This window comes from Coregonus lavaretus, assembly GCF_964263955.1.
Source record: "Coregonus lavaretus genome assembly, contig: HAP1_SCAFFOLD_1852, whole genome shotgun sequence".
Lineage (NCBI taxonomy): Eukaryota > Metazoa > Chordata > Actinopteri > Salmoniformes > Salmonidae > Coregonus > Coregonus lavaretus.
This window is the reverse complement of record NW_028158847.1, coordinates 58,830-85,789: the sequence shown is the minus strand read 5'-3', so window position 1 is coordinate 85,789 and position 26,960 is coordinate 58,830. Positions and strand designations below refer to the sequence as shown.

The 26,960-nt window shown below is 43.6% G+C and overlaps 1 protein-coding gene across 1 annotated transcript in view; it reads left to right on the top strand.

Annotated features, from left to right (window-relative positions):
• Positions 1-26,960, top strand: part of LOC311123537 (dynein axonemal assembly factor 9-like) — a gene marked incomplete at both ends in the record, with an annotated part of 43,976 nt that overhangs the window by 8,867 nt on the left and 8,149 nt on the right. The window contains 9 exons of the mRNA XM_084197785.1: positions 1,096-1,192; positions 2,975-3,081; positions 3,603-3,680; positions 3,764-3,865; positions 8,924-9,115; positions 12,605-12,686; positions 12,796-12,832; positions 17,929-18,013; positions 21,413-21,489. Coding sequence (XP_084053911.1) covers positions 1,096-1,192; positions 2,975-3,081; positions 3,603-3,680; positions 3,764-3,865; positions 8,924-9,115; positions 12,605-12,686; positions 12,796-12,832; positions 17,929-18,013; positions 21,413-21,489 — 857 coding nt within the window. The remainder of the gene's footprint in view (positions 1-1,095; positions 1,193-2,974; positions 3,082-3,602; positions 3,681-3,763; positions 3,866-8,923; positions 9,116-12,604; positions 12,687-12,795; positions 12,833-17,928; positions 18,014-21,412; positions 21,490-26,960) is intronic.

Here is a 26,960-nt window from a genome sequence, read left to right as displayed (position 1 = left end):
TGCCTTACCCAGGCAGAGGTTAGTTCACTACAATAATCACATAGACTGCCTTACCCAGGCAGAGGTTAGTTCACTACAATAATCACATAGACTGCCTTACCCAGGCAGAGGTTAGTTCACTACAATTATCACATAGACTGCCTAACTCAGGCAGAGGTTAGTTCACTACAATAATCACATAGACTGCCTTACCCAGGCAGAGGTTAGTTCACTAATATAATGACCCAGGCAGAGGTTAGTTCACTACTATAATGACCCAGGCAGAGGTTAGTGCACTAATATAATGACCCAGGCAGAGGTTAGTTCACTAATATAATGACCCAGGCAGAGGTTAGTTCACTAATATAATGACCCAGGCAGAGGTTAGTTCACTAATATAATGACCCAGGCAGAGGTTAGTTCACTAATATAATGACCCAGGCAGAGGTTAGTTCACTAATATAATGACCCAGGCAGAGGTTAGTTCACTAATATAATGACCCAGGCAGAGGTTAGTTCACTAATATAAAGACCCAGGCAGAGGTTAGTTCACTAATATAATGACCCAGGCAGAGGTTAGTTCACTAATATAATGACCCAGGCAGAGGTTAGTTCACTAATATAATGACCCAGGCAGAGGTTAGTGCACTAATATAATGACCCAGGCAGAGGTTAGTGCACTAATATAATGACCGAGGCAGAGGTTAGTTCACTAATATAATGACCCAGGCAGAGGTTAGTTCACTAATATAATGACCCAGGCAGAAGTTAGTTCACTAATATAATGACCCAGGCAGAGGTTAGTTCACTAATATAATGACCCAGGCAGAGGTTAGTTCACTAATATAATGACCCAGGCAGAGGTTAGTTCACTAATATAATGACCCAGGCAGAGGTTAGTTCACTACCATCACACTTCTAAGTTCTCGTTCAAATTTTTTATCGATCAAGAAGTAAATAACAGTGTATCTTTATATTTTAAAATGAGGTCTTGATGACTTTATAGAACCAAGCAGATACACAGGTCAATGTATGTCTAAGTTGAATGTTGATTACCCAGACTCCTTTTCTCTGCCATCCCCCTCCCTCTTTGTTCCCCCTTCATCCCCTCTGCAGTATGAAGACGAGGAAGCAGCGGAGGAGTTTAAGATCTCCAGCTTTGTGAGCATGGTTCAGGACTGCAGCCGTATAGGTGTTCCTTACAGCACCCAGGGTACATTAGAATTACAGAGATTACTTGACATAGCATGTACAGTGCCTTCGGAAAGTATTCAGACCCCTTGACTTTTTCCACGTTTTGTTTTACGTTACAGCCTTATTCTAAAATTGATTAAATAAAACATTTTCCTCAGCAATCTACACATAATACCCCATAATGACAAAGCGAAAACAGGTTTTTGGAAAAAACAGAAATACCTTGTATACATAAGTATTCAGACCCTTTGCTATGAGACTCGAAATTGAGCTCAGGTGCATCATGTTTCCATTGAACATCCTTGAGATGTTTCTACAACGTGATTGGAGTCCACCTGTGGTAAATTCAGTTGATTGGGCATGATTTGGAAAGGCACACACTTCTCTATATAAGGTCCTACAGTTGACAGTGCATGTCAGAGCAAAAACCAAGCCATGAGGTCAAAGGAATTGTCAGTAGAGCTCCGAGACAGGATTGTGTCGAGGCACAGATCTGGGGAAGGGTACCAAAAAATGTCTGCAGCGTTGAAGGTCCCCAAGAACACAGTGGCCTCCATCATTCTTAAATGGAAGAAGTTTGGAACCACCAAGACTCTTCCTAGAGCTGGCTGCCCGGCCAAACTGAGCAATCGGGGCAGAAGGGCCTTGGTCAGGGAGGTGACCAAGATCCCGATGGTCACTCTGACAGAGCTCCAGAGTTCCTATGTGGAGATGGGAGAACATTCCAGAAGGACAGCCATCTCTTCTGCACTCCACCAATCAGGCCTTTATGGTAGAGTGGCCAGACGGAAGCCACTCCTCAGTAAGAGGCACACGACAGCCCGCTTGGAGTTTTCCAAAAGGCACCTAAAGATTCTCTGGTCTGATGAAACCAAGATTGAACTCTTTGGCCTGAATGCCAAGCATCACGACTGGGGCAAGCCTGGCACCATCCCTACGGTAAAGCATGGTGGTGGCAGCATCATGCTGTGGGGATGTTTTTCAGCGGCAGGGAAACTAGTCAGGATCAAGGGAAAGATGAACTAAGCAAATAGAGAAAGATCCTTGATGAAAACCTGCTCCAGAGAGCTCAGGACCTCAGACTGGGGTGAAGGTTCACCTTCCAACAGGACAACGACCCTAAGCACACAGCCAAGACAACACAGGAGTAACTCGGGACAAGTCTCTGAATGTCTTTGAGTGGCCCAGCCAGAGCCCAGACTTGAACCCGATCGAACATCTCTGGAGAGACCTGAAAATAGCTGTGCAGCGACGCTCCCCATCCAACCTGACAGAGCTTGAGAGGATCTGCAGAGAAGATTGGAAGAAACTCCCCAAATACAGGTGTGCCAAACTTGTAGCGTCATACCCAAGAAGACTCGAGGTTGTAAATGCTGCCAAAGGTGCTTCAACAAAGTACTGAGTAAAGGTTCTGAATACTGTGATATTTCATATTTATGTTTTTATACGTTTGCAAACATTTATAAAAATCTGTTTTTACTTTGTCATTATGGGGTATTGAATGTGATGAGGGGAAAAAACTATTTAATCACTTTTAGAACAAGGCTGTAACGTTACAAAATGTGGAAAAAGAGTCTGAATACTTTCTGAATACACTGTATTTACTCCTCTATTACTAGAGGATTACCAGCAATTACTTAACAGCCTCTGACGTGACTTTTATTGTTCCGCATATGTAATGAAGCAAACAACTAATTGAACAATTTTAACATAGTTGAACTGTAACCGGCAAGTTGTTTTATAGTGTGATGATTTGGGATGTGTAGAGTTTATATGTAAATGAGAAACTGTGCTGTTTCAGGCCACATCCAGCAGTTTGACGTGTTTATGATAGAGAAGTGGCCCATCATTCAGGCCTTCGCTCTGGAGGGAATCGGTGGAGGAAGCTTCTTCACCATGAAATACAAGGTACCTCACACCGTGTTACTAAGACAAGTTGTAGGGGGAAATTGGCTAACCTTACATCCATGGCAGAATAGTTAGTAAAATAATTACATCTCCATTCATTTCAATGGTTGCCTGACGACTCAAACTAAATTTGCTACATACTTCAGTCTGAGACATTTGTGGTGACGAGGGGCACGATGGGCGTTGTACAAAAAGTCATCAGGCGATTGGATCATCTCTAACCAATCAGAGAGTCAAAGCCAATGACACATTTTCTAAACACTGCTTTACCCACATGTGTTCTGGCTCTGGCCCAACCCATCTGTCTGGACCAATCAGAACGGTTAGAATGTTTTCGCGTTCTAATAATCATCGGGGAGGTACTCCGATCGACTCATTGCAGAGAAGAACTGTGGGCGTGGTGTAGCGTTTGGCCGTAGCAAGGAGTTTGGGTAGCTAAGCAAATACAATAGCCTCTTTATAAGGCAGTTTACTTGTAGGAAATGGTTGATTGGATGTGTGTACTGTGCTGTGTGTTCCAGTTGATGGACATTAGTGAGAAGCTGTGGCAGACCTACACCAGATTGGACCCTGTCTCTCTAGACCACCTCCTGACTGAGGTAACCATTCTCAGCTTGAACACACCTGTGACTAGATGTTGGAACAGGACCATTGGACCAATGTGTTGTGGTGTCTCTTCCAGGACCTGGTGTTGTTTGAGAAGCAGTGGAGCAGTTTCTTCTCCAGCTTTGACATCGAGAGCCATCTGTCTATCCTGGAGCTGTCTGAGGCTCAGGCAGGGGAGGTAACTTAACACTAGAACCGCTAAAGCAGTAATTTTGACTGTTCATGAATGTAAAAAATATATACAGTGGGGAGAACAAGTATTTGATACACTGCCGATTTTGCAGGTTTTCCTACTTACAAAGCATGTAGAGGTCTGTAATTTTTATCATAGGTACACTTCAACTGTGAGAGGCGGAATCTAAAAAAAAATCCAGAAAATCACATTGTATGATTTTTAAGTAATTAATTTGCATTTTATAGGGAAACCTGTTTCAGTCTTCCAGAGATTTGAGACTGGGACGGAGGTTCACCTTCCAGCAGGACAATGACTCTAAGCATACTGCTAAAGCAACACTCAAGTGGTTTAAGGGGAAACATTTAAATGTCTTGGAATGGCCTATTCAAAGCCCAGACCTCAATCCAATTGAGAATCTGTGGTATGACTTAAATATTGCTGTACACCAGTGGATCCCATCCAACTAGAAGGAGCTGGAGCAGTTTTGCCTTGAAGAATGGGCAAAAATCCCAGTGGCTAGATGTGCCAAGCTTATAGAGACATACCCCAAGAGACTTGCAGCCGTAATTGCTGCAAAAGGTGAATACTTTCGCAAGCCACTGTACGTGTCCATTTTGAAAGGATAAAGCTAAGAACATTAACAACTTAATAGTTAAGAACACTATAACAATATGGAAGAAAATGTAACATATTTTACAAGAACCAATATCACTCCCTAGAAACACATCCTTATGGAACAATCCTTGGACAGCTTTTCAGAATTCACTGATAAATTGGTCCACATGGAAAACTAAAGGCATAGAAACCGTAAGTGACTTGGTAACAGGAAGTACATTTATTTCCATGACAGCTTTAAAAAGCTATTTTGGGTTGACCAATGTAGATATTTTCAAATACTTCAAAGTTTTATATGACAACATTTTGATTTGAAATCTTTTAGACATCAGAGCAATCTTGAGGGAATACTATTTGAGTCAGAAAAGGATATTCATATGGTAAGCTATATAAAACTATGCAGTGCATTTCACCTTTTCCACATTTTGTTAAGTTACAGCCTTATTCTAAAATGGATTAAATGTAAAACAAAATCCTCACCAATCACAATACCCCATAATAACAAAGCGGAAACAGGTTTTTAGAATCTTTTGCAAATGTATAAAAAATATAGAATATATACTGTATTTACATAAGTATTCAGACCCTTTGCTATGAGACTCGAATTGAGCTCAGGTGCATCCTGCTTCCATTGATCATCCTTGAGATAATTCTACAACTTGATTGGAGTCCACCTGTGGTAAATTCAATTGATTGGACATGATTTGGAAAGGCACACACCTGTCTATATAAGGTCCCACAGTTGACAGTGCATGTCAGAGCAAAAACCAAGCCATGAGGTCGAAGGAATTGTCCGTAGAGCTCCGAGACAGGATTGTGTCGAGGCACAGATCTGGGGAAGGGTACCAAAACATTTCTGCAGCATTGAAGGTCCGCAAGAACAAAGTTGCCTCCATCAATGTTAAATTGAAGAAGTTTGGAACCACCAAGACTCTCCTAGAGTTGGCCGCCCGGCCAAACTGAGCATTCAGGGGAGAAGGGCCTTGGTCAGGGAGGTGACCAAGAACCCGATGGTCACTCTGACAGAGCTCCAGAGTTCCTATGTGGAGATGGGAGAACATTCCAGAAGGACAGCCATCTCTTCTGCACTCCACCAATCAGGCCTTTATGGTAGAGTGGCCAGACGGAAGCCACTCCTCAGTAAAAGGCACATGAAAGCCTGCATGGAGTTTGCCAAAAGACACCTAAAGGACTCTCAGACTGTGAGAAACAAGAATGCCAAGCGTCATGTCTGGAGGAAACCAGGCACGGCTCATCACCTGGCCAATAGCATCCCTACGGTGAAGCATGGTGGTGACAGCATCATGCTGTGGGGATGTTTTTTAGTGGCAGGGACTGGGAGACTAGTCAGGATCGAGGAAAAGATTAACGGAGCAAAGTACATTTACATTTACGTCATTTAGCAGACGCTCTTATCCAGAGCGACTTACAAATAGGTGCATTCACCTTATAGCCAGTGGGATAACCACTTTACAATGTTTATTTATTTTTTTTTAAATTGGGGGGGGTAAAAGGATTTATTTATCCTATCCCAGGTATTCCTTAAAGAGGTGGGGTTTCAAATGTCTCCGGAAGGTGGTGAGTGACTCCGCTGTCCTGGCGTCGTGAGGGAGCTTGTTCCACCATTGGGGTGCCAGAGCAGCGAACAGTTTTGACTGGGCTGAGCGGGAACTATGCTTCCGCAGAGGTAGGGGAGCCAGCAGGCCAGAGGTGGATGAACGCAGTGCCCTCGTTTGGGTGTAGGGACTGATCAGAGCCTGAAGGTACGGAGGTGCCGTTCCCCTCACAGCTCCGTAGGCAAGCACCATGGTCTTGTAGCAGATGCGAGCTTCAACTGGAAGCCAGTGGAGTGTGCGGAGGAGTGGGGTGACGTGAGAGAACTTGGGAAGGTTGAACACCAGACGGGCTGCGGCATTCTGGATGAGTTGTAGGGGTTTAATGGCACAGGCAGGGAGCCCAGCCAACAGCGAGTTGCAGTAATCCAGACGGGAGATGACAAGTGCCTGGATTAGGACCTGTGCCGCTTCCTGTGTAAGGCAGGGTCGTACTCTCCGAATGTTGTAGAGTATGAACCTACAGGATCGGGTCACCGCCTTGATGTTAGCGGAGAATGACAGGGTGTTGTCCAGGGTCACGCCAAGGCTCTTCGCACTCTGGGAGGAGGACACAACGGAGTTGTCAACCGTGATGGCGAGATCATGGAACAGACAGTCCTTCCCCGGGAGGAAGAGCAGCTCCGTCTTGCCAAGGTTCAGCTTGAGGTGGTGATCCGTCATCCATACTGATATGTCTGCCAGACATGCAGAGATGCGATTCGCCACCTGGTTATCAGAAGGGGGAAAGGAGAAGATTAGTTGTGTGTCGTCAGCGTAGCAATGATAGGAGAGGCCAGGTGAGGATATGACAGAGCCAAGTGACTTGGTGTATAGCGAGAATAGGAGAGGGCCTAGAACTGAGCCCTGGGGGACACCAGTGGTGAGAGCACGTGGTGCGGACCAGCTTCTCGCCACGCCACTTGGTAGGAGCGACCGGTCAGGTAGGACGCAATCCAAGAGTGAGCCGCGCCGGAGATGCCCAGCTCGGAGAGGGTGGAGAGGAGGATCTGATGGTTCACAGTATCAAAGGCAGCAGACAGGTCTAGAAGGACAAGAGCAGAGGAGAGAGAGTTAGCTTTAGCAGTGCGGAGAGCCTCCGTGACACAGAGAAGAGCAGTCTCAGTTGAATGACCAGTCTTGAAACCTGACTGGTTTGGATCAAGAAGGTCATTCTGAGAGAGATAGCAAGAGAGTTGGCTAAAGACGGCACGCTCAATCGTTTTGGAGAGAAAAGAAAGAAGGGATACTGGTCTGTAGTTGTTGACATCAGAGGGATTGAGTGTTGTTTTTTTTAGAAGGGGTGCAACTCTCGCTCTCTTGAAGACGGAAGGGACATAGCCAGCGGTCAAGGATGAGTTGATCAGCCAGGTGAGGTAAGGGAGAAGGTCACCGGAGATGGTCTGGAGAAGAGAGGAGGGGATAGGGTCAAGCGGGCAGGTTGTTGGGCGGCCTGCCGTCACAAGTCGCAAGATTTTATCTGGAGAGAGAGGGGAGAAAGAAGTCAAAGCATAGGGTAGGGCAGTGTGAGCAGGACCAGCAGTGTCATTTGACTTAACAAACGAGGATCGGATGTCGTCAACCTTCTTTTCAAAACGGTTGACGAAGTCATCCACAGAGAGGGAGGAGGGGGGAGGGAGGGGGGGGGGGGGGATTCAGCAGGGAGGAGAATGTGGCAAAGAGCTTCCTAGGGTTAGAGGCAGATGCTTGGAATTTAGAGTGGTAGAGAGGAGGGAGTGAAAAGATGCCAGGTCTGCAGGGAGTCTAGTTTTCTTCCATTTCCGCTTTCCGTACAGAGAGATCCTTGATATGAACCTGCTCCAGAGTGCTCAGGACTTCATGCTGGGGCGAAGGTTCTTCTTCCAACAGGACAACGACCCTAAGCACACAGCCAAGACAACGCTGGAGTGGCTTTGGGACAAGTCTCTGAATGTCCTTGATTGGCCCAGCCAGAGCCTGTACTTGAAACCGATCATTAGCTTGAAGGGTGTCCCTGGAAGGCCCAGCAGTTCTAGTGTTAACCCAGCTACATGTCGTCTATAACTACATGATTACTCTGCTGAACAGAAAATATAAACACAACATGCAAGAATTTCATTGGTTTTACTGAGTTACAGTTCATATGAGGAAATCAGTCAATTGAAATAAATTATTTAGGCCCTAATCTATGGATTTGAAATGACTGGGAATACAGATAGGAATCTGTTGGTCCCATATACCTTTTTAAATATGGGCCTCACAATGGGCTTCAGGATCTTGTCACACATTTATGTGCATTCTAATTGCCATCGATAAAATGCAATTGGGTTCGTTGTCTGTAGCTTATGCCGGCCCATACCATAACCCCACCCCCATCATAGGGCACTCTGTTCACAACGTTGACATCAGCAAACCGCTCACCCACACGACGCCATACACGTGGTCTGCGGTTGTGAGGCCGGTTGGACGTACTGCCAAATTCTCTCAAACGAAGGCGAGGCGGCTTATGGTAGAGAAATGAACATTCATTTCTCTGGCAACAGCTCTGGAGTCAACATGCCAATTTCACGCTCCCTCAAAACTTGAGACATCTGTGGCATTGTGTTGTGGCAAAACTACACATTTTAAAGTGGCCTTTTATTGTCCCCAGCACAAGGTGCACCTGTGTAATGATCATGCTGTTTAATCAGCTTCTTGATATGCCACACCTGTCAGGTGGATGGATTATCTTGGCTAAGGATAAATGCTCACTAACAGGGATGTAAACTAATTTGGGAGGGAGGAAACACATGTTCTCTTGTTGGCCAAGTATAGGTTGCTCCGTGTGTTTGTTAATGAATAAACCAAACTTTTAACATGTCTGTTAAATCCCCAGGCATTCCGGAGTTACTTCTCTCATGGCCTGATCTCCAGTAACATAGCTGACAGCAGTAGGAGACGGCAGCCCTTGGTTCTGTTTGGGAGCCACTCCTCCATGGAGAACCTTCTCAGCTACTCCTTCAACTTCCCTTCTGATGGACACCAGGTCCGCAACACCGGACCACAGGGCGCCCCAGCCAAACACATGGTGAGAGCACCCTAACCCTATCCCCTAACCCCTAACCCTAAGCCAACACCGGACCCCAGAGCACCCCTGCCAAACACATGGTGAGAGCACCCTAACCCTATCCCCTAACCCTAAGCCAACACCGGACCCCAGAGCACCCCAGCCAAACACATGGTAAGAGCACCCTAACCCTATCCCCTAACCCCTAACCCTAAGCCAACACCGGACCCCAGAGCACCCCAGCCAAACACATGGTGAGAGCACCCTAACCTTTTCCCCTAACCCCTAACCCTAAGCCAACACCGGACCCCAGAGCACCCCAGCCAAACACATGGTGAGAGCACCCTAACCCTATCCCCTAACCCCTAACCCTAAGCCAACACCGGACCCCAGAGCACCCCAGCCAAACACATGGTGAGAGCACCCTAACCCTATCCCCTAACCCCTAACCCTAAGCCAACACCGGACCCCAGAGCACCCCAGCCAAACACATGGTGAGAGCACCCTAACCCTATCCCCTAACCCTAAGCCAACACCGGACCCCAGAGCACCCCAGCCAAACACATGGTGAGAGCACCCTAACCCTATCCCCTAACCCCTAACCCTAAGCCAACACCGGACCCCAGAGCACCCCAGCCAAACACATGGTGAGAGCACCCTAACCCTATCCCCTAACCCCTAACCCTAAGCCAACACCGGACCCCAGAGCACCCCAGCCAAACACATGGTGAGAGCACCCTAACCCTATCCCCTAACCCCTAACCCTAAGCCAACACCGGACCCCAGAGCACCCCAGCCAAACACATGGTGAGAGCACCCTAACCCTATCCCCTAACCCCTAACCCTAAGCCAACACCGGACCCCAGAGCACCCCAGCCAAACACATGGTGAGAGCACCCTAACCCTATCCCCTAACCCCTAACCCTAAGCCAACACCGGATCCCAGGGTGCCCCAGCCAAACACATGGTGAGAAAGCAACTTCTTATCCATTAGGCCAAGAGGATTTGACCCCTTTTGGGCTGAGGTTGACACTGATTTTGAAGACCCATGCAGGGCTACTGCATCACGAGAGCATGAGTCCCACTCACCTCCACTACAAGAGAACCCCTAACCCCTATCCCCTATCCCCTAACCCCTATCCCCTAACCCCTAACCCCTATCCCCTATCCCCTATCCCCTAACCCCTATCCCCTAACCCCTAACCCCTAACCCTATCCCCTATCCCCTATCCCCTATCCCCTAACCCCTAACCTCTATCTCACCTCCACTACAAGAGAACCCTAACCCCTAACCCCTATCTCACCAAACACATGGTGAGAGCACTCTAACCCCTAACCCCTAACCCCTATCTCACCAAACACATGGTGAGAGCACTCTAACCCCTAACCCCTATCCCCTATCTCACCAAACACATGGTGAGAGCACTCTAACCCCTAACCCCTATCCCCTATCCCCTAACCCCTATCTCACCTCCACTACAAGAGAACCCTAACCCCTAACCCCTATCTCACCAAACACATGGTGAGAGCACTCTAACCCCTAACCCCTATCTCACCAAACACATGGTGAGAGCACCCTAACCCCTAACCCCTAACCCCTATCTCACCAAACACATGGTGAGAGCACTCTAACCCCTAACCCCTAACCCCTATCTCACCAAACACATGGTGAGAGCACCCTAACCCCTATCCCCTATCTCACCAAACACATGGTGAGAGCACCCTAACCCCTAACCCCTATCCCCTATCCCCTAACCCCTAACCCCTATCTCACCAAACACATGGTGAGAGCACTCTAACCCCTAACCCCTAACCCCTATCTCACCAAACACATGGTGAGAGCACCCTAACCCCTATCCCCTATCTCACCAGACACATGGTGAGAGCACTCTAACCCCTAACCCCTATCTCACCAAACACATGGTGAGAGCACCCTAACCCCTATCCCCTATCTCACCAGACACATGGTGAGAGCACTCTAACCCCTAACCCCTATCCCCTATCCCCTAACCCCTAACCCCTATCTCACCAAACACATGGTGAGAGCACTCTAACCCCTAACCCCTAACCCCTATCTCACCAAACACATGGTGAGAGCACCCTAACCCCTATCCCCTATCTCACCAGACACATGGTGAGAGCACTCTAACCCCTAACCCCTATCTCACCAAACACATGGTGAGAGCACCCTAACCCCTATCCCCTATCTCACCAGACACATGGTGAGAGCACTCTAACCCCTAACCCCTATCTCACCAAACACATGGTGAGAGCACCCTATCCCCTATCTCACCAAACACATGGTGAGAGGACCCTAACCCCTATCCCCTATCTCACCAGACACATGGTGAGAGCACTCTAACCCCTAACCCCTATCTCACCAAACACATGGTGAGAGCACCCTAACCCCTAACCCCCATCTCACCAAACACATGGTGAGAGCACCCTAACCCCTATCTCACCAGACACATGGTGAGAGTTATGTCCAGATTAGACCCCTATCTCACCAGACACATGGTGAGAGCACCCTATCCCCTATCTCACCAGACACATGGTGAGAGTTATGTCCAGATTAGACCCCTATCTCACCAGACACATGGTGAGAGCACCCTATCCCCTATCTCACCAGACACATGGTGAGAGCACCCTATCCCCTATCTCACCAAACACATGGTGAGAGCACCCTAACCCCTAACCCCCATCTCACCAAACACATGGTGAGAGCACCCTAACCCCTATCTCACCAGACACATGGTGAGAGTTATGTCCAGATTAGACCCCTATCTCACCAGACACATGGTGAGAGCACCCTATCCCCTATCTCACCAGACACATGGTGAGAGTTATGTCCAGATTAGACCCCTATCTCACCAGACACATGGTGAGAGCACCCTATCCCCTATCTCACCAGACACATGGTGAGAGTTATGTCCAGATTAGACCCCTATCTCACCAGACACATGGTGAGAGCACCCTATCCCCTATCTCACCAGACACATGGTGAGAGTTATGTCCAGATTAGACCCCTATCTCACCAGACACATGGTGAGAGCACCCTATCCCCTATCTCACCAGACACATGGTGAGAGTTATGTCCAGATTAGACCCCTATCTCACCAGACACATGGTGAGAGCACCCTATCCCCTATCTCACCAGACACATGGTGAGAGTTATGTCCAGATTAGACCCCTATCTCACCAGACACATGGTGAGAGCACCCTATCCCCTATCTCACCAGACACATGGTGAGAGTTATGTCCAGATTAGACCCCTATCTCACCAGACACATGGTGAGAGCACCCTATCCCCTATCTCACCAGACACATGGTGAGAGTTATGTCCAGATTAGACCCCTATCTCACCAGACACATGGTGAGAGTTATGTCCAGATTAGACCACTATCTGTCCCTCTATAGTTATCATTATGTGTGTGCGTGTTTAATGAGATGGCTTGGCAGTCCGTTGGGCTTGGTCTTCCTATAGTACTCTAATCTGTTCTTGTCTGTCAGGTTCTCCAGTGTGTGGCTCCTAAAGGATCTTTAGCCTGCTCCAGGACTTACTTCTTTGGAACCACTCACATCCCCTACCTAGGTAAACATAGGCCATACCTTAAAGCGGAAACAGTAAACTGTTTCTAGGATATACCGTAGCTATTTTACTGTACCATCTCTAGATCTAATATCTGCTGTTTCACTTGCAGGGAATGACAACATTCAACAGAGGAAAACAGAACTCCTGTAAGTTCACCAATACAAAATGCTTTAAATGGTCATGTAAGGTGTTAAATGTATCTCTTCTAGAAGATGTACGTATTATGTAACGTGTTAAATGTATCTCTTCTAGAAGATGTACATATTATGTAACGTGTTAAACGTATCTCTTCTAGAAGATGTACGTATTATGTAACGTGTTAAACGTATCTCTTCTAGAAGATGTACATATTATGTAACGTGTTAAACGTATCTCTTCTAGAAGATGTACATATTATGTAACGTGTTAAACGTATCTCTTCTAGAAGATGTACGTATTATGTAACGTGTTAAATGTATCTCTTCTTGAAGGTGTACATATTATTTAACTAGGTAAATGTATCTCTTCTAGAACAGTGGTTCCCAAACTGTGGGGGGCGCAATTTTTTTGTTTAAGGAACTCAGTCCAGCTTTTAACTTTCTCTTGAAAGATGTAATAGTAGAATGCACAAGGTGCAATTTCTAAATTGGGTAGTACATCATCAGTTCTTCTTATCATGTTAGTTATTGCAGACCTTAGAGAGCTATTTATAATTTGTCAGAAATGTCCAGATTAACAAGCCCATCTCAGCTAACGTTTTTTAGCCAAGTTTTTTAGCCCATAGATTTTGTAGTAATGTTTGAGTCACTCAAATAACACATGAGTATACATTAGACATGGCAAAATGTTTAGAATTGCAAGAAAATGTGCTTTAAACCTGCAAAATGTTCTGTCTGCCAACAAGAGGGGTGTGAACAGTTGTGTCATGAACAGTTGTGTCATGAACAGTGCTTGTGCCCATAGAATAGACGTGGCGCGGGCACATGTGTAAATGGCGCCAACAGAGAGGGCTGCCTTGCGACTAGCTCTTAGGAAACTTTGCAGTATTTTGTTTTTTTATGTATTCTTTTGTACATTATTAGCTCAGAATTTATTTTGTGTTATTACATACAGCCGGGAATAACTATTGGGTATCAGAGCGGCGGTAACTCAACAGCACTACCAGCATTACGTCCAGGAATACGACTTCCCCGAAGCAGATCCTTTGGTCACTCTCCCCAGAGCAACTGAACTGATTCCAGCGGCCGACCCAAAACAACGCCGGCGGAGGAGAGGTACTCGGAGCGGCCTGCTGGTCCGATTTAGGAGGCGCGCACACCACCCACCGCTTCCGAGTATATTACTCGCTAATGTTCAGTCTCTGGATAATAAAGTTGATGAGATCAGGGCAAGGGTTGCTTTCCAGAGAGACATCAGGGATTGTAACATCCTCTGTTTCACAGAAACATGGCTCTCTCTGGATATACTGAGTCGGTCCAGCCAGTTGGGTTCTCAGTTCATCGCACAGACGGGAATAAATATCTCTCCGGGAAGCAGAAGGGCGGAGGTGTGTTTCATGATTAACGACTCATGGTGTAACTGTAGTAACATACAGGAAGTCGAGTCCTTCTGTTCACCCGACCCAGAATACCTCACAATCAGATGCCGACCGTATTACCTCCCAAGAGAATTCTATTGCTATTCCAACTTCCGGGATGCCTACAGTGCCTTGCAAAAGTATTCATCCCCCTTGGCATTTTTCCTATTTTGTTGCATTACAACCTGTAATTTAAATGGATTTTTATTTGGATTTCATGTAAGGACATACACAAAGTAGTCCAAATTGGTGAAATGAAATGAAATAAATAACTTGTTTCAAAAAGTTTATAAATAATGGAAAAGTGGTGCGTGCATATGTATTCACCCCCTTTGCTATGAAGCCCCTAAATAACATCTGGTGCAACCAATTACCTTCAGAAGTCACATAATTAGTTAAATAAAGTCCACCTGTGTGCAATCTGTGTCACATGATCTGTCACATGATCTCAGTGTATATATACACCTGTTCTGAAAGGCCCCAGAGTCTGCAACACCACTAAGCAAGGGGCACCACCAAGCAAGCGGCACCATGAAGACCAAGGAGCTCTCCAAACAGGTCAGGGACAAAGTTGTGGAGAAGTAAAAAAATATCAGAAACTTTGAACATCCCACGGAGCACCATTAACTCCATTATTTAAAAAATGGAAATAATATGGCCCCACAACAAACCTGCCAAGAGAGGGCCGCCCACCAAAACTCACGGACCAGGCAAGGAGGGCATTAATCAGAGAGGCAACAAAGAGACCAAAGATAACCCTGAAGGAGCTGCAAAGCTCCATAGCGGAGATTGGAGTATCTGTCCATAGGACCACTTTAGGCTGTACACTCCACAGAGCTGGGCTTTACGGAAGAGTGGCCAGAAAAAAGCAATTGAAGCATGGTGGTGGCAGCATCATGCTGTGGGGATGTTTTTCTTTGGCAGGGACAGGGAAACTGGTCAGAATTGAAGGAATGATGGATGGCGCTAAATACAGGGACATTCTTGAGGGAAACCAGTTTCAGTCTTCCAGAGATTTGAGACTGGGACGGAGGTTCACCTTCCAGCAGGACAATGACACTAAGCATACTCGAGTGGTTTAAGGGGAACCATTTAAATGTCTTGGAATTGCCTAGTCAAAGCCCTGACCTCAATCCAATTGAGAATCAATGGTATGATTTTAAAGATTGCTGTACACCAGCGGAACCCATCCAACTTGAGGGAGCTGGAGCAGTTTTGCCTTGAAGAATGGGCAAAAATCCCAGTGGCTAGATGTGCCAAGCTTATAGAGACATACCCCAAGAGACTTGCAGGTGAATAGTTATGCACTCTCAAGTTTTCTGTTTTTTTGTCTTATTTGTTGTTTGTTTCACAATAAAAAATATTTTGCATCTTCAAAGTGATAGGCATGTTGTGTAAATCAAATGATACAAACCACCAAAAAATCAATTTTAATTCCAGGTTGTAAGGCAACAAAATAGGATGGGGGGGGTGAATACTTTCGCAAGCCACTGTACAAGGCCTTCCCCCGCCCTCCTGTTGGCAAATCTGACCACGACTCAATTTTGCTCCTCCATTCCTATAGGCAGAAACTCAAACAGGAAGTACCCGTGCTAAGGACTATTTAACGCTGGTCTGACCAATCGGAATCCACGTTTCAAGGTTGTTATGATCATGTGGACTGGGATATGTTCTGGGTAGCTTCTGTGAATAATATAGACAAATATACTGAAACGGTGACTGAGTTTATCAGGAAGTGTATAGGAGATGTTGAACCCACTGTGACTATTAAAACCTACCCTAACCAGAAGCCGTGGATAGATGGCAGCATTCGTGCAAAACTGAAAGCGCGAACCACCGCATTTAACCATGTTAAGGTGACTGGGATATGGCAGAATACAAACAGTCTAGTTATTCTCTCCGCAAGGCAATCAAACAGGCAAAACGTCAGTATAAGTGGAGTCGCAATTCAATGGCTCAGACACGAGACGTATGTGGCAGGGTCTACAGACAATCACAGACTACAAAAGGAAAACCAGCCACGTCGCGGACACCGACGTCTTGCTTCCGGACAAGCTAAACACCTTCTTTGCCCGCTTTGAGGATAACACAGTGCCACTGACGCGACCCGCTCCCAAGGACTGTGGGCTCTCCTTCTCCGGGGACGACCTGAGTAAGACATTTAAGCATGTTAACCCTCGCAAGGCTGCCGGCCAAGATGGCATCCCTAGCCGCAGACCAGCTTGCTGGTGTGTTTACGGACGTATTCAATCTCTCCCTATCCCATTCTGCTGTTCCCACATGCTTCAAGATGGCCACCATTGTTCCTGTACCCAAGAAAGCAAAGGTAACTGAACTAAATGACTATCTCCCCGTAGCACTTACTTCTGTCATCATGAAGTGCTTTGAGAGACTAGTCAAGGATCATATCACCTCTACCTTACCTGTCACCCTAGACCCACTTCAATTTGCTTACCGCCCCAACAGACGACACAACAGTAGTAGGCTTGATTACTAACAGTGACGAGACAGCCTACAGGGAGGAGGTGAGGACTCTGTGAGTGTGGTGCCAGGAAGATAACCTCTCACTCAATGTCAACAAAACAAAGGAGATGATCGTGGACTTCAGGAAACAGCAGAGGGTGCACCCCCTATCCACATCGACAGGACCGCAGTGGAGAAGGTGGAAAGCTTCAAGTTTCTCTGCGTACACATCACTGACAAACTGAAATGGTACCCCTGCGCAGACAGTTCTGGTGAAGAATGCGAAACAGTGCCTCTTCAACCTCAGGAGGCTGAAGAAATTTGGCTTGGCACCTAAAACCCTCACAAACTTTTACAGATGCAACATTGAGAGCATCCTGTCGGGCTGTATCACCGCCTGGTACGGCAACTGCACCGCCCGCAACGTCAGGGCTCTCCAGAAGGTGGTGCGGTCTGCCCAACGCATTACTGGGAGCAAACTACCTGCCCCCCAGGACATCTATAGCACCTGATGTCACAGGAAGGCCAAAAACATAATCAAGGACAACAACCACCCGAGCCACTGCCTGTTCACCCCGCTATCATCCAGAAGGTGAGGTCAGTACAGGTGCATCAATGCTTGGACCTAGAGACTGAAAAACAGCTTCTATCTCAAGGCCATCAGACTGTTAAATAGCCATCACTAGCACATTAGAGGCTGCTGCTGCCTATTGAAATCACTGGCCACTTTAAGAAATGGAACACTAGTCACTTTTAAATCATGTTTATATATCTTGCATCACTCATCTCATATGTATATACTGTATTCTATACTATTCTACTGTATCTTCGTCTACGCCGCTCTGACATTGCTCTTCCATATATTTATATATTCTTAATTCTTTACTAGATTTGTGTGTATTGGGTATATGTTGTGAAATTGTTAGATATTACTTGTTAGATATTACTGCACTGTCGGAGCTAGAAGCACAAGCATTTCGCTACACCCGCATTAACATCTGCTAAACACGTGTATGTGACCAATAACATTTGATTTGATTTGAGGTATGTTCCCCAACGCTGGAAGGTGGACCTGAGTGAAAAAAGTTTGGGAACCCCTGTTCTAGAAGATATTGCCAGAATATTATTTACATTAAGATGGCCAAAAGGGAGATGAGATGTTCAACGTACAGGTGTACTTCTGGACATGTAGTGTATGTACTGTGTTAAATGTATCTCTTCCAGTCTCCTGTCTCAGATCTATGCAGCAGTCGTCCAGTCGGTCCTGGCAGGAATCAAATGCTACTCCAACACCACTAGTGCTACTAAGGTGATACACTAGTCCTCTCTGTATGACATCTCCAACTAGCTATGTTTGCTGTAACTAGCTACACACATGGTACACTGTAACTAGCTACACACATGGTATACTGTAACTAGCTGTACACATGGTATACTGTAACTAGCTATACACATGGTACACTGTAACTAGCTACACACATGGTATACTGTAACTAGCTATACATGGTATACTGTAACTAGCTACACACATGGTATACTGTAACTAGCTATACACATGGTACACTGTAACTAGCTACACACATGGTATACTGTAACTAGCTATACACATGGTACACTGTAACTAGCTACACACATGGTATACTGTAACTAGCTACACACATGGTATACTGTAACTAGCTACACATGGTATACTGTAACTAGCTATACACATGGTATACTGTAACTAGCTACACATGGTATACTGTAACTAGCTACACATGGTACACTGTAACTAGCTACACACATGGTATACTGTAACTAGCTACACACATGGTATACTGTAACTAGCTACACACATGGTATACTGTAACTAGCTGTACACATGGTATACTGTAACTAGCTATACATGGTATACTGTAACTAGCTACACACATGGTATACTGTAACTAGCTATACATGGTATACTGTAACTAGCTACACACATGGTATACTGTAACTAGCTATACATGGTATACTGTAACTAGCTACACACATGGTATACTGTAACTAGCTACACACATGGTATACTGTAACTAGCTACACACATGGTATACTGTAACTAGCTACACACATGGTATACTGTAACTAGCTACACACATGGTATACTGTAACTAGCTATACATGGTACACTGTAACTAGCTACACACATGGTATACTGTAACTAGCTATACATGGTACACTGTAACTAGCTACACACATGGTATACTGTAACTAGCTATACATGGTATACTGTAACTAGCTACACACATGGTATACTGTAACTAGCTATACATGGTACACTGTAACTAGCTACACACATGGTATACTGTAACTAGCTATACATGGTATACTGTAACTAGCTACACACATGGTATACTGTAACTAGCTATACATGGTACACTGTAACTAGCTACACACATGGTATACTGTAACTAGCTACACACATGGTATACTGTAACTAGCTACACACATGGTATACTGTAACTAGCTACACACATGGTATACTGTAACTAGCTATACATGGTATACTGTAACTAGCTACACACATGGTATACTGTAACTAGCTATACATGGTACACTGTAACTAGCTACACACATGGTATACTGTAACTAGCTACACACATGGTATACTGTAACTAGCTGTACACATGGTATACTGTAACTAGCTGTACACATGGTATACTGTAACTAGCTACACACATGGTATACTGTAACTAGCTACACACATGGTACACTGTAACTAGCTATACATGGTATACTGTAACTAGCTATACATGGTATACTGTAACTAGCTACACATGGTATACTGTAACTAGCTATACACATGGTATACTGTAACTAGCTATACATGGTATACTGTAACTAGCTATACATGGTATACTGTAACTAGCTATACATGGTATACTGTAACTAGCTACAGACATGGTATACTGTAACTAGCTATACACATGGTATACTGTAACTAGCTACACACATGGTATACTGTAACTAGCTACACACATGGTATACTGTAACTAGCTACACACATGGTATACTGTAACTAGCTACACACATGGTATACTGTAACTAGCTACACACATGGTATACTGTAACTAGCTATACACATGGTATACTGTAACTAGCTACACACATGGTATACTGTAACTAGCTACACACATGGTATACTGTAACTAGCTATACATGGTATACTGTAACTAGCTACACACATGGTATACTGTAACTAGCTATACATGGTATACTGTAACTAGCTACACACATGGTATACTGTAACTAGCTACACACATGGTACACTGTAACTAGCTACACACATGGTATACTGTAACTAGCTATACACATGGTATACTGTAACTAGCTACACACATGGTATACTGTAACTAGCTACACACATGGTATACTGTAACTAGCTATACATGGTATACTGTAACTAGCTACACACATGGTATACTGTAACTAGCTGTACATGGTATACTGTAACTAGCTACACACATGGTATACTGTAACTAGCTACACACATGGTATACTGTAACTAGCTACACACATGGTATACTGTAACTAGCTACACACATGGTATACTGTAACTAGCTATACATGGTATACTGTAACTAGCTATACATGGTATACTGTAACTAGCTATACATGGTATACTGTAACTAGCTATACATGGTATACTGTAACTAGCTACACACATGGTATACTGTAACTAGCTACACATGGTATACTGTAACTAGCTATACATGGTATACTGTAACTAGCTATACATGGTACACTGTAACTAGCTACACACATGGTACACTGTAACTAGCTACACACATGGTACACTGTAACTAGCTACACACATGGTATACTGTAACTAGCTATACACATGGTATACTGTAACTAGCTACACACATGGTATACTGTAACTAGCTATACATGGTATACTGTAACTAGCTACACACATGGTATACTGTAACTAGCTACACATGGTATACTGTAACTAGCTATACATGGTATACTGTAACTAGCTATACACATGGTACACTGTAACTAGCTACACACATGGTACACTGTAACTAGCTACACACATGGTACACTGTAACTAGCTACACACATGGTACACTGTAACTAGCTACACACATGGTACACTGTAACTAGCTATACACATGGTATACTGTAACTAGCTACACACATGGTACACTGTAACTAGCTACACACATGGTATACTGTTACTAGCTACACACATGGTATACTGTAACTAGCTACACACATGGTACACTGTAACTAGCTATACATGGTATACTGTAACTAGCTACACACATGGTATACTGTAACTAGCTATACATGGTATACTGTAACTAGCTATACATTGTATGCTGTAACTAGCTACACACATGGTATACTGTAACTAGCTACACACATGGTATACTGTAACTAGCTATACACATGGTATACTGTAACTAGCTATACATGGTATACTGTAACTAGCTATACATTGTATGCTGTAACTAGCTACACACATGGTATACTGTAACTAGCTATACATGGTATACTGTAACTAGCTATACATTGTATGCTGTAACTAGCTACACACATGGTATACTGTAACTAGCTATACATTGTATGCTGTAACTAGCTATACATTGTATGCTGTAATTAGCTATACATGGTATACAGTAGCCGTTGGATGAGGATGAATGTTTCGTTACTGACGGAAACTTGTGTATATTTCCAGGCGAAGGACGTAGCAGAGCATACCTTCCAGCTGGCACTGGACTCCGTCCACTTGCCTCAGTACAGGACTGCTCTCAGGTACAAGCACACCTGTCACAATAGATACAAAGGTTAGCTGATCTAGTAGAAAGTGTTTTACCTGTTGTTTCATTAGTGTCCTCTGAATGGCGAGGTTAACTGATCTAGTAGAACATATTTTACCTGTTGTTTCATTAGTGTCCTCTGAATGGCGAGGTTAGCTGATCTAGTAGAACATATTTTACCTGTTGTTTCATTAGTGTCCTCTGAATGACGAGGTTAGCTGATCTAGTAGAAAGTGTTTTACCTGTTGTTTCATTAGTGTCCTCTGAATGGCGAGGTTAGCTGATCTAGTAGAACATATTTTACCTGTTGTTTCATTAGTGTCCTCTGAATGGCGAGGTTAGCTGATCTAGTAGAACATATTTTACCTGTTGTTTCATTAGTGTCCTCTGAATGGCGAGGTTAGCTGATCTAGTAGAAAGTGTTTTACCTGTTGTTTCATTAGTGTCCTCTGAATGACGAGGTTAGCTGATCTAGTAGAACATATTTTACCTGTTGTTTCATTAGTGTCCTCTGAATGACGAGGTTAGCTGATCTAGTAGAACATATTTTACCTGTTGTTTCATTAGTGTCCTCTGAATGGCGAGGTTAGCTGATCTAGTAGAACATATTTTACCTGTTGTTTCATTAGTGTCCTCTGAATGGCGAGGTTAGCTGATCTAGTAGAACATATTTTACCTGTTGTTTCATTAGTGTCCTCTGAATGGCGAGGTTAGCTGATCTAGTAGAACATATTTTACCTGTTGTTTCATTAGTGTCCTCTGAATGACGAGGTTAGCTGATCTAGTAGAACATATTTTACCTGTTGTTTCATTAGTGTCCTCTGAATGGCGAGGTTAGCTGATCTAGTAGAACATATTTTACCTGTTGTTTCATTAGTGTCCTCTGAATGACGAGGTTAGCTGATCTAGTAGAACATATTTTACCTGTTGTTTCATTAGTGTCCTCTGAATGGCGAGGTTAGCTGATCTAGTAGAACATATTTTACCTGTTGTTTCATTAGTGTCCTCTGAATGGCGAGGTTAGCTGATCTAGTAGAACATATTTTACCTGTTGTTTCATTAGTGTCCTCTGAATGACGAGGTTAGCTGATCTAGTAGAACATATTTTACCTGTTGTTTCATTAGTGTCCTCTGAATGGCGAGGTTAGCTGATCTAGTAGAACATATTTTACCTGTTGTTTCATTAGTGTCCTCTGAATGACGAGGTTAGCTGATCTAGTAGAACATATTTTACCTGTTGTTTCATTAGTGTCCTCTGAATGACGAGGTTAGCTGATCTAGTAGAACATATTTTACCTGTTGTTTCATTAGTGTCCTCTGAATGGCGAGGTTAGCTGATCTAGTAGAACATATTTTACCTGTTGTTTCATTAGTGTCCTCTGAATGGCGGGGTTAGCTGATCTAGTAGAAAGTGTTTTACCTGTTGTTTCATTAGTGTCCTCTGAATGGCGAGGTTAGCTGATCTAGTAGAACATATTTTACCTGTTGTTTCATTAGTGTCCTCTGAATGACGAGGTTAGCTGATCTAGTAGAACATATTTTACCTGTTGTTTCATTAGTGTCCTCTGAATGACGAGGTTAGCTGATCTAGTAGAACATATTTTACCTGTTGTTTCATTAGTGTCCTCTGAATGGCGAGGTTAGCTGATCTAGTAGAACATATTTTACCTGTTGTTTCATTAGTGTCCTCTGAATGGCGAGGTTAGCTGATCTAGTAGAACATATTTTACCTGTTGTTTCATTAGTGTCCTCTGAATGACGAGGTTAGCTGATCTAGTAGAACATATTTTACCTGTTGTTTCATTAGTGTCCTCTGAATGGCGAGGTTAGCTGATCTAGTAGAACATATTTTACCTGTTGTTTCATTAGTGTCCTCTGAATGACGAGGTTAGCTGATCTAGTAGAACATATTTTACCTGTTGTTTCATTAGTGTCTTCTGAATGACGAGGTTAGCTGATCTAGTAGAACATATTTTACCTGTTGTTTCATTAGTGTCCTCTGAATGGCGAGGTTAGCTGATCTAGTAGAACATATTTTACCTGTTGTTTCATTAGTGTCCTCTGAATGGCGAGGTTAGCTGATCTAGTAGAACATATTTTACCTGTTGTTTCATTATTGTCCTCTGAATGGCGAGGTTAGCTGATCTAGTAGAAAGTGTTTTACCTGTTGTTTCATTAGTGTCCTCTGAATGACGAGGTTAGCTGATCTAGTAGAACATATTTTACCTGTTGTTTCATTAGTGTCCTCTGAATGGCGAGGTTAGCTGATCTAGTAGAACATATTTTACCTGTTGTTTCATTAGTGTCCTCTGAATGGCGAGGTTAGCTGATCTAGTAGAACATATTTTACCTGTTGTTTCATTAGTGTCCTCTGAATGACGAGGTTAGCTGATCTAGTACAACATATTTTACCTGTTGTTTCATTAGTGTCCTCTGAATGGCGAGGTTAGCTGATCTAGCAGAAAGTGTTTTACCTGTTGTTTCATTAGTGTCCTCTGAATGGCGAGGTTAGCTGATCTAGTAGAACATATTTTACCTGTTGTTTCGTTAGTGTCCTCTGAATGACGAGGTTAGCTGATCTAGTAGAACATATTTTACCTGTTGTTTCATTAGTGTCCTCTGAATGGCGAGGTTAGCTGATCTAGTAGAACATATTTTACCTGTTGTTTCATTAGTGTCCTCTGAATGACGAGGTTAGCTGATCTAGTAGAAAGTGTTTTACCTGTTGTTTCATTAGTGTCCTCTGAATGACGAGGTTAGCTGATCTAGTAGAACATATTTTACCTGTTGTTTCATTAGTGTCCTCTGAATGACGAGGTTAGCTGATCTAGTAGAACATATTTTACCTGTTGTTTCATTAGTGTCCTCTGAATGGCGAGGTTAGCTGATCTAGTAGAACATATTTTACCTGTTGTTTCATTAGTGTCCTCTGAATGACAAGGTTAGCTGATCTAGTAGAAAGTGTTTTACCTGTTGTTTCATTAGTGTCCTCTGAATGACGAGGTTAGCTGATCTAGTAGAACATATTTTACCTGTTGTTTCATTAGTGTCCTCTGAATGACGAGGTTAGCTGATCTAGTAGAACATATTTTACCTGTTGTTTCATTAGTGTCCTCTGAATGACGAGGTTAGCTGATCTAGTAGAACATATTTTACCTGTTGTTTCATTAGTGTCCTCTGAATGGCGAGGTTAGCTGATCTAGTAGAACATATTTTACCTGTTGTTTCATTAGTGTCCTCTGAATGGCGAGGTTAGCTGATCTAGTAGAACATATTTTACCTGTTGTTTCATTATTGTCCTCTGAATGGCGAGGTTAGCTGATCTAGTAGAAAGTGTTTTACCTGTTGTTTCATTAGTGTCCTCTGAATGACGAGGTTAGCTGATCTAGTAGAACATATTTTACCTGTTGTTTCATTAGTGTCCTCTGAATGGCGAGGTTAGCTGATCTAGTAGAACATATTTTACCTGTTGTTTCATTAGTGTCCTCTGAATGGCGAGGTTAGCTGATCTAGTAGAACATATTTTACCTGTTGTTTCATTAGTGTCCTCTGAATGACGAGGTTAGCTGATCTAGTACAACATATTTTACCTGTTGTTTCATTAGTGTCCTCTGAATGGCGAGGTTAGCTGATCTAGTAGAAAGTGTTTTACCTGTTGTTTCATTAGTGTCCTCTGAATGGCGAGGTTAGCTGATCTAGTAGAACATATTTTACCTGTTGTTTCGTTAGTGTCCTCTGAATGACGAGGTTAGCTGATCTAGTAGAACATATTTTACCTGTTGTTTCATTAGTGTCCTCTGAATGGCGAGGTTAGCTGATCTAGTAGAACATATTTTACCTGTTGTTTCATTAGTGTCCTCTGAATGACGAGGTTAGCTGATCTAGTAGAAAGTGTTTTACCTGTTGTTTCATTAGTGTCCTCTGAATGACGAGGTTAGCTGATCTAGTAGAACATATTTTACCTGTTGTTTCATTAGTGTCCTCTGAATGACGAGGTTAGCTGATCTAGTAGAACATATTTTACCTGTTGTTTCATTAGTGTCCTCTGAATGGCGAGGTTAGCTGATCTAGTAGAACATATTTTACCTGTTGTTTCATTAGTGTCCTCTGAATGACGAGGTTAGCTGATCTAGTAGAAAGTGTTTTACCTGTTGTTTCATTAGTGTCCTCTGAATGGCGAGGTTAGCTGATCTAGTAGAACATATTTTACCTGTTGTTTCATTAGTGTCCTCTGAATGACGAGGTTAGCTGATCTAGTAGAAAGTGTTTTACCTGTTGTTTCATTAGTGTCCTCTGAATGGCGAGGTTAGCTGATCTAGTAGAACATATTTTACCTGTTGTTTCATTAATGTCCTCTGAATGACGAGGTTAGCTGATCTAGTAGAAAGTGTTTTACCTGTTGTTTCATTAGTGTCCTCTGAATGGCGAGGTTAGCTGATCTAGTAGAACATATTTTACCTGTTGTTTCATTAGTGTCCTCTGAATGGCGAGGTTAGCTGATCTAGTAGAACATATTTTACCTGTTGTTTCATTAGTGTCCTCTGAATGGCGAGGTTAGCTGATCTAGTAGAACATATTTTACCTGTTGTTTCATTAGTGTCCTCTGAATGACGAGGTTAGCTGATCTAGTAGAACATATTTTACCTGTTGTTTCATTAGTGTCCTCTGAATGACGAGGTTAGCTGATCTAGTAGAACATATTTTACCTGTTGTTTCATTAGTGTCCTCTGAATGACGAGGTTAGCTGATCTAGTAGAACATATTTTACCTGTTGTTTCATTAGTGTCCTCTGAATGGCGAGGTTAGCTGATCTAGTAGAACATATTTTACCTGTTGTTTCATTAGTGTCCTCTGAATGGCGAGGTTAGCTGATCTAGTAGAACATATTTTACCTGTTGTTTCATTATTGTCCTCTGAATGGCGAGGTTAGCTGATCTAGTAGAAAGTGTTTTACCTGTTGTTTCATTAGTGTCCTCTGAATGACGAGGTTAGCTGATCTAGTAGAACATATTTTACCTGTTGTTTCATTAGTGTCCTCTGAATGGCGAGGTTAGCTGATCTAGTAGAACATATTTTACCTGTTGTTTCATTAGTGTCCTCTGAATGGCGAGGTTAGCTGATCTAGTAGAACATATTTTACCTGTTGTTTCATTAGTGTCCTCTGAATGACGAGGTTAGCTGATCTAGTACAACATATTTTACCTGTTGTTTCATTAGTGTCCTCTGAATGGCGAGGTTAGCTGATCTAGTAGAAAGTGTTTTACCTGTTGTTTCATTAGTGTCCTCTGAATGGCGAGGTTAGCTGATCTAGTAGAACATATTTTACCTGTTGTTTCGTTAGTGTCCTCTGAATGACGAGGTTAGCTGATCTAGTAGAACATATTTTACCTGTTGTTTCATTAGTGTCCTCTGAATGGCGAGGTTAGCTGATCTAGTAGAACATATTTTACCTGTTGTTTCATTAGT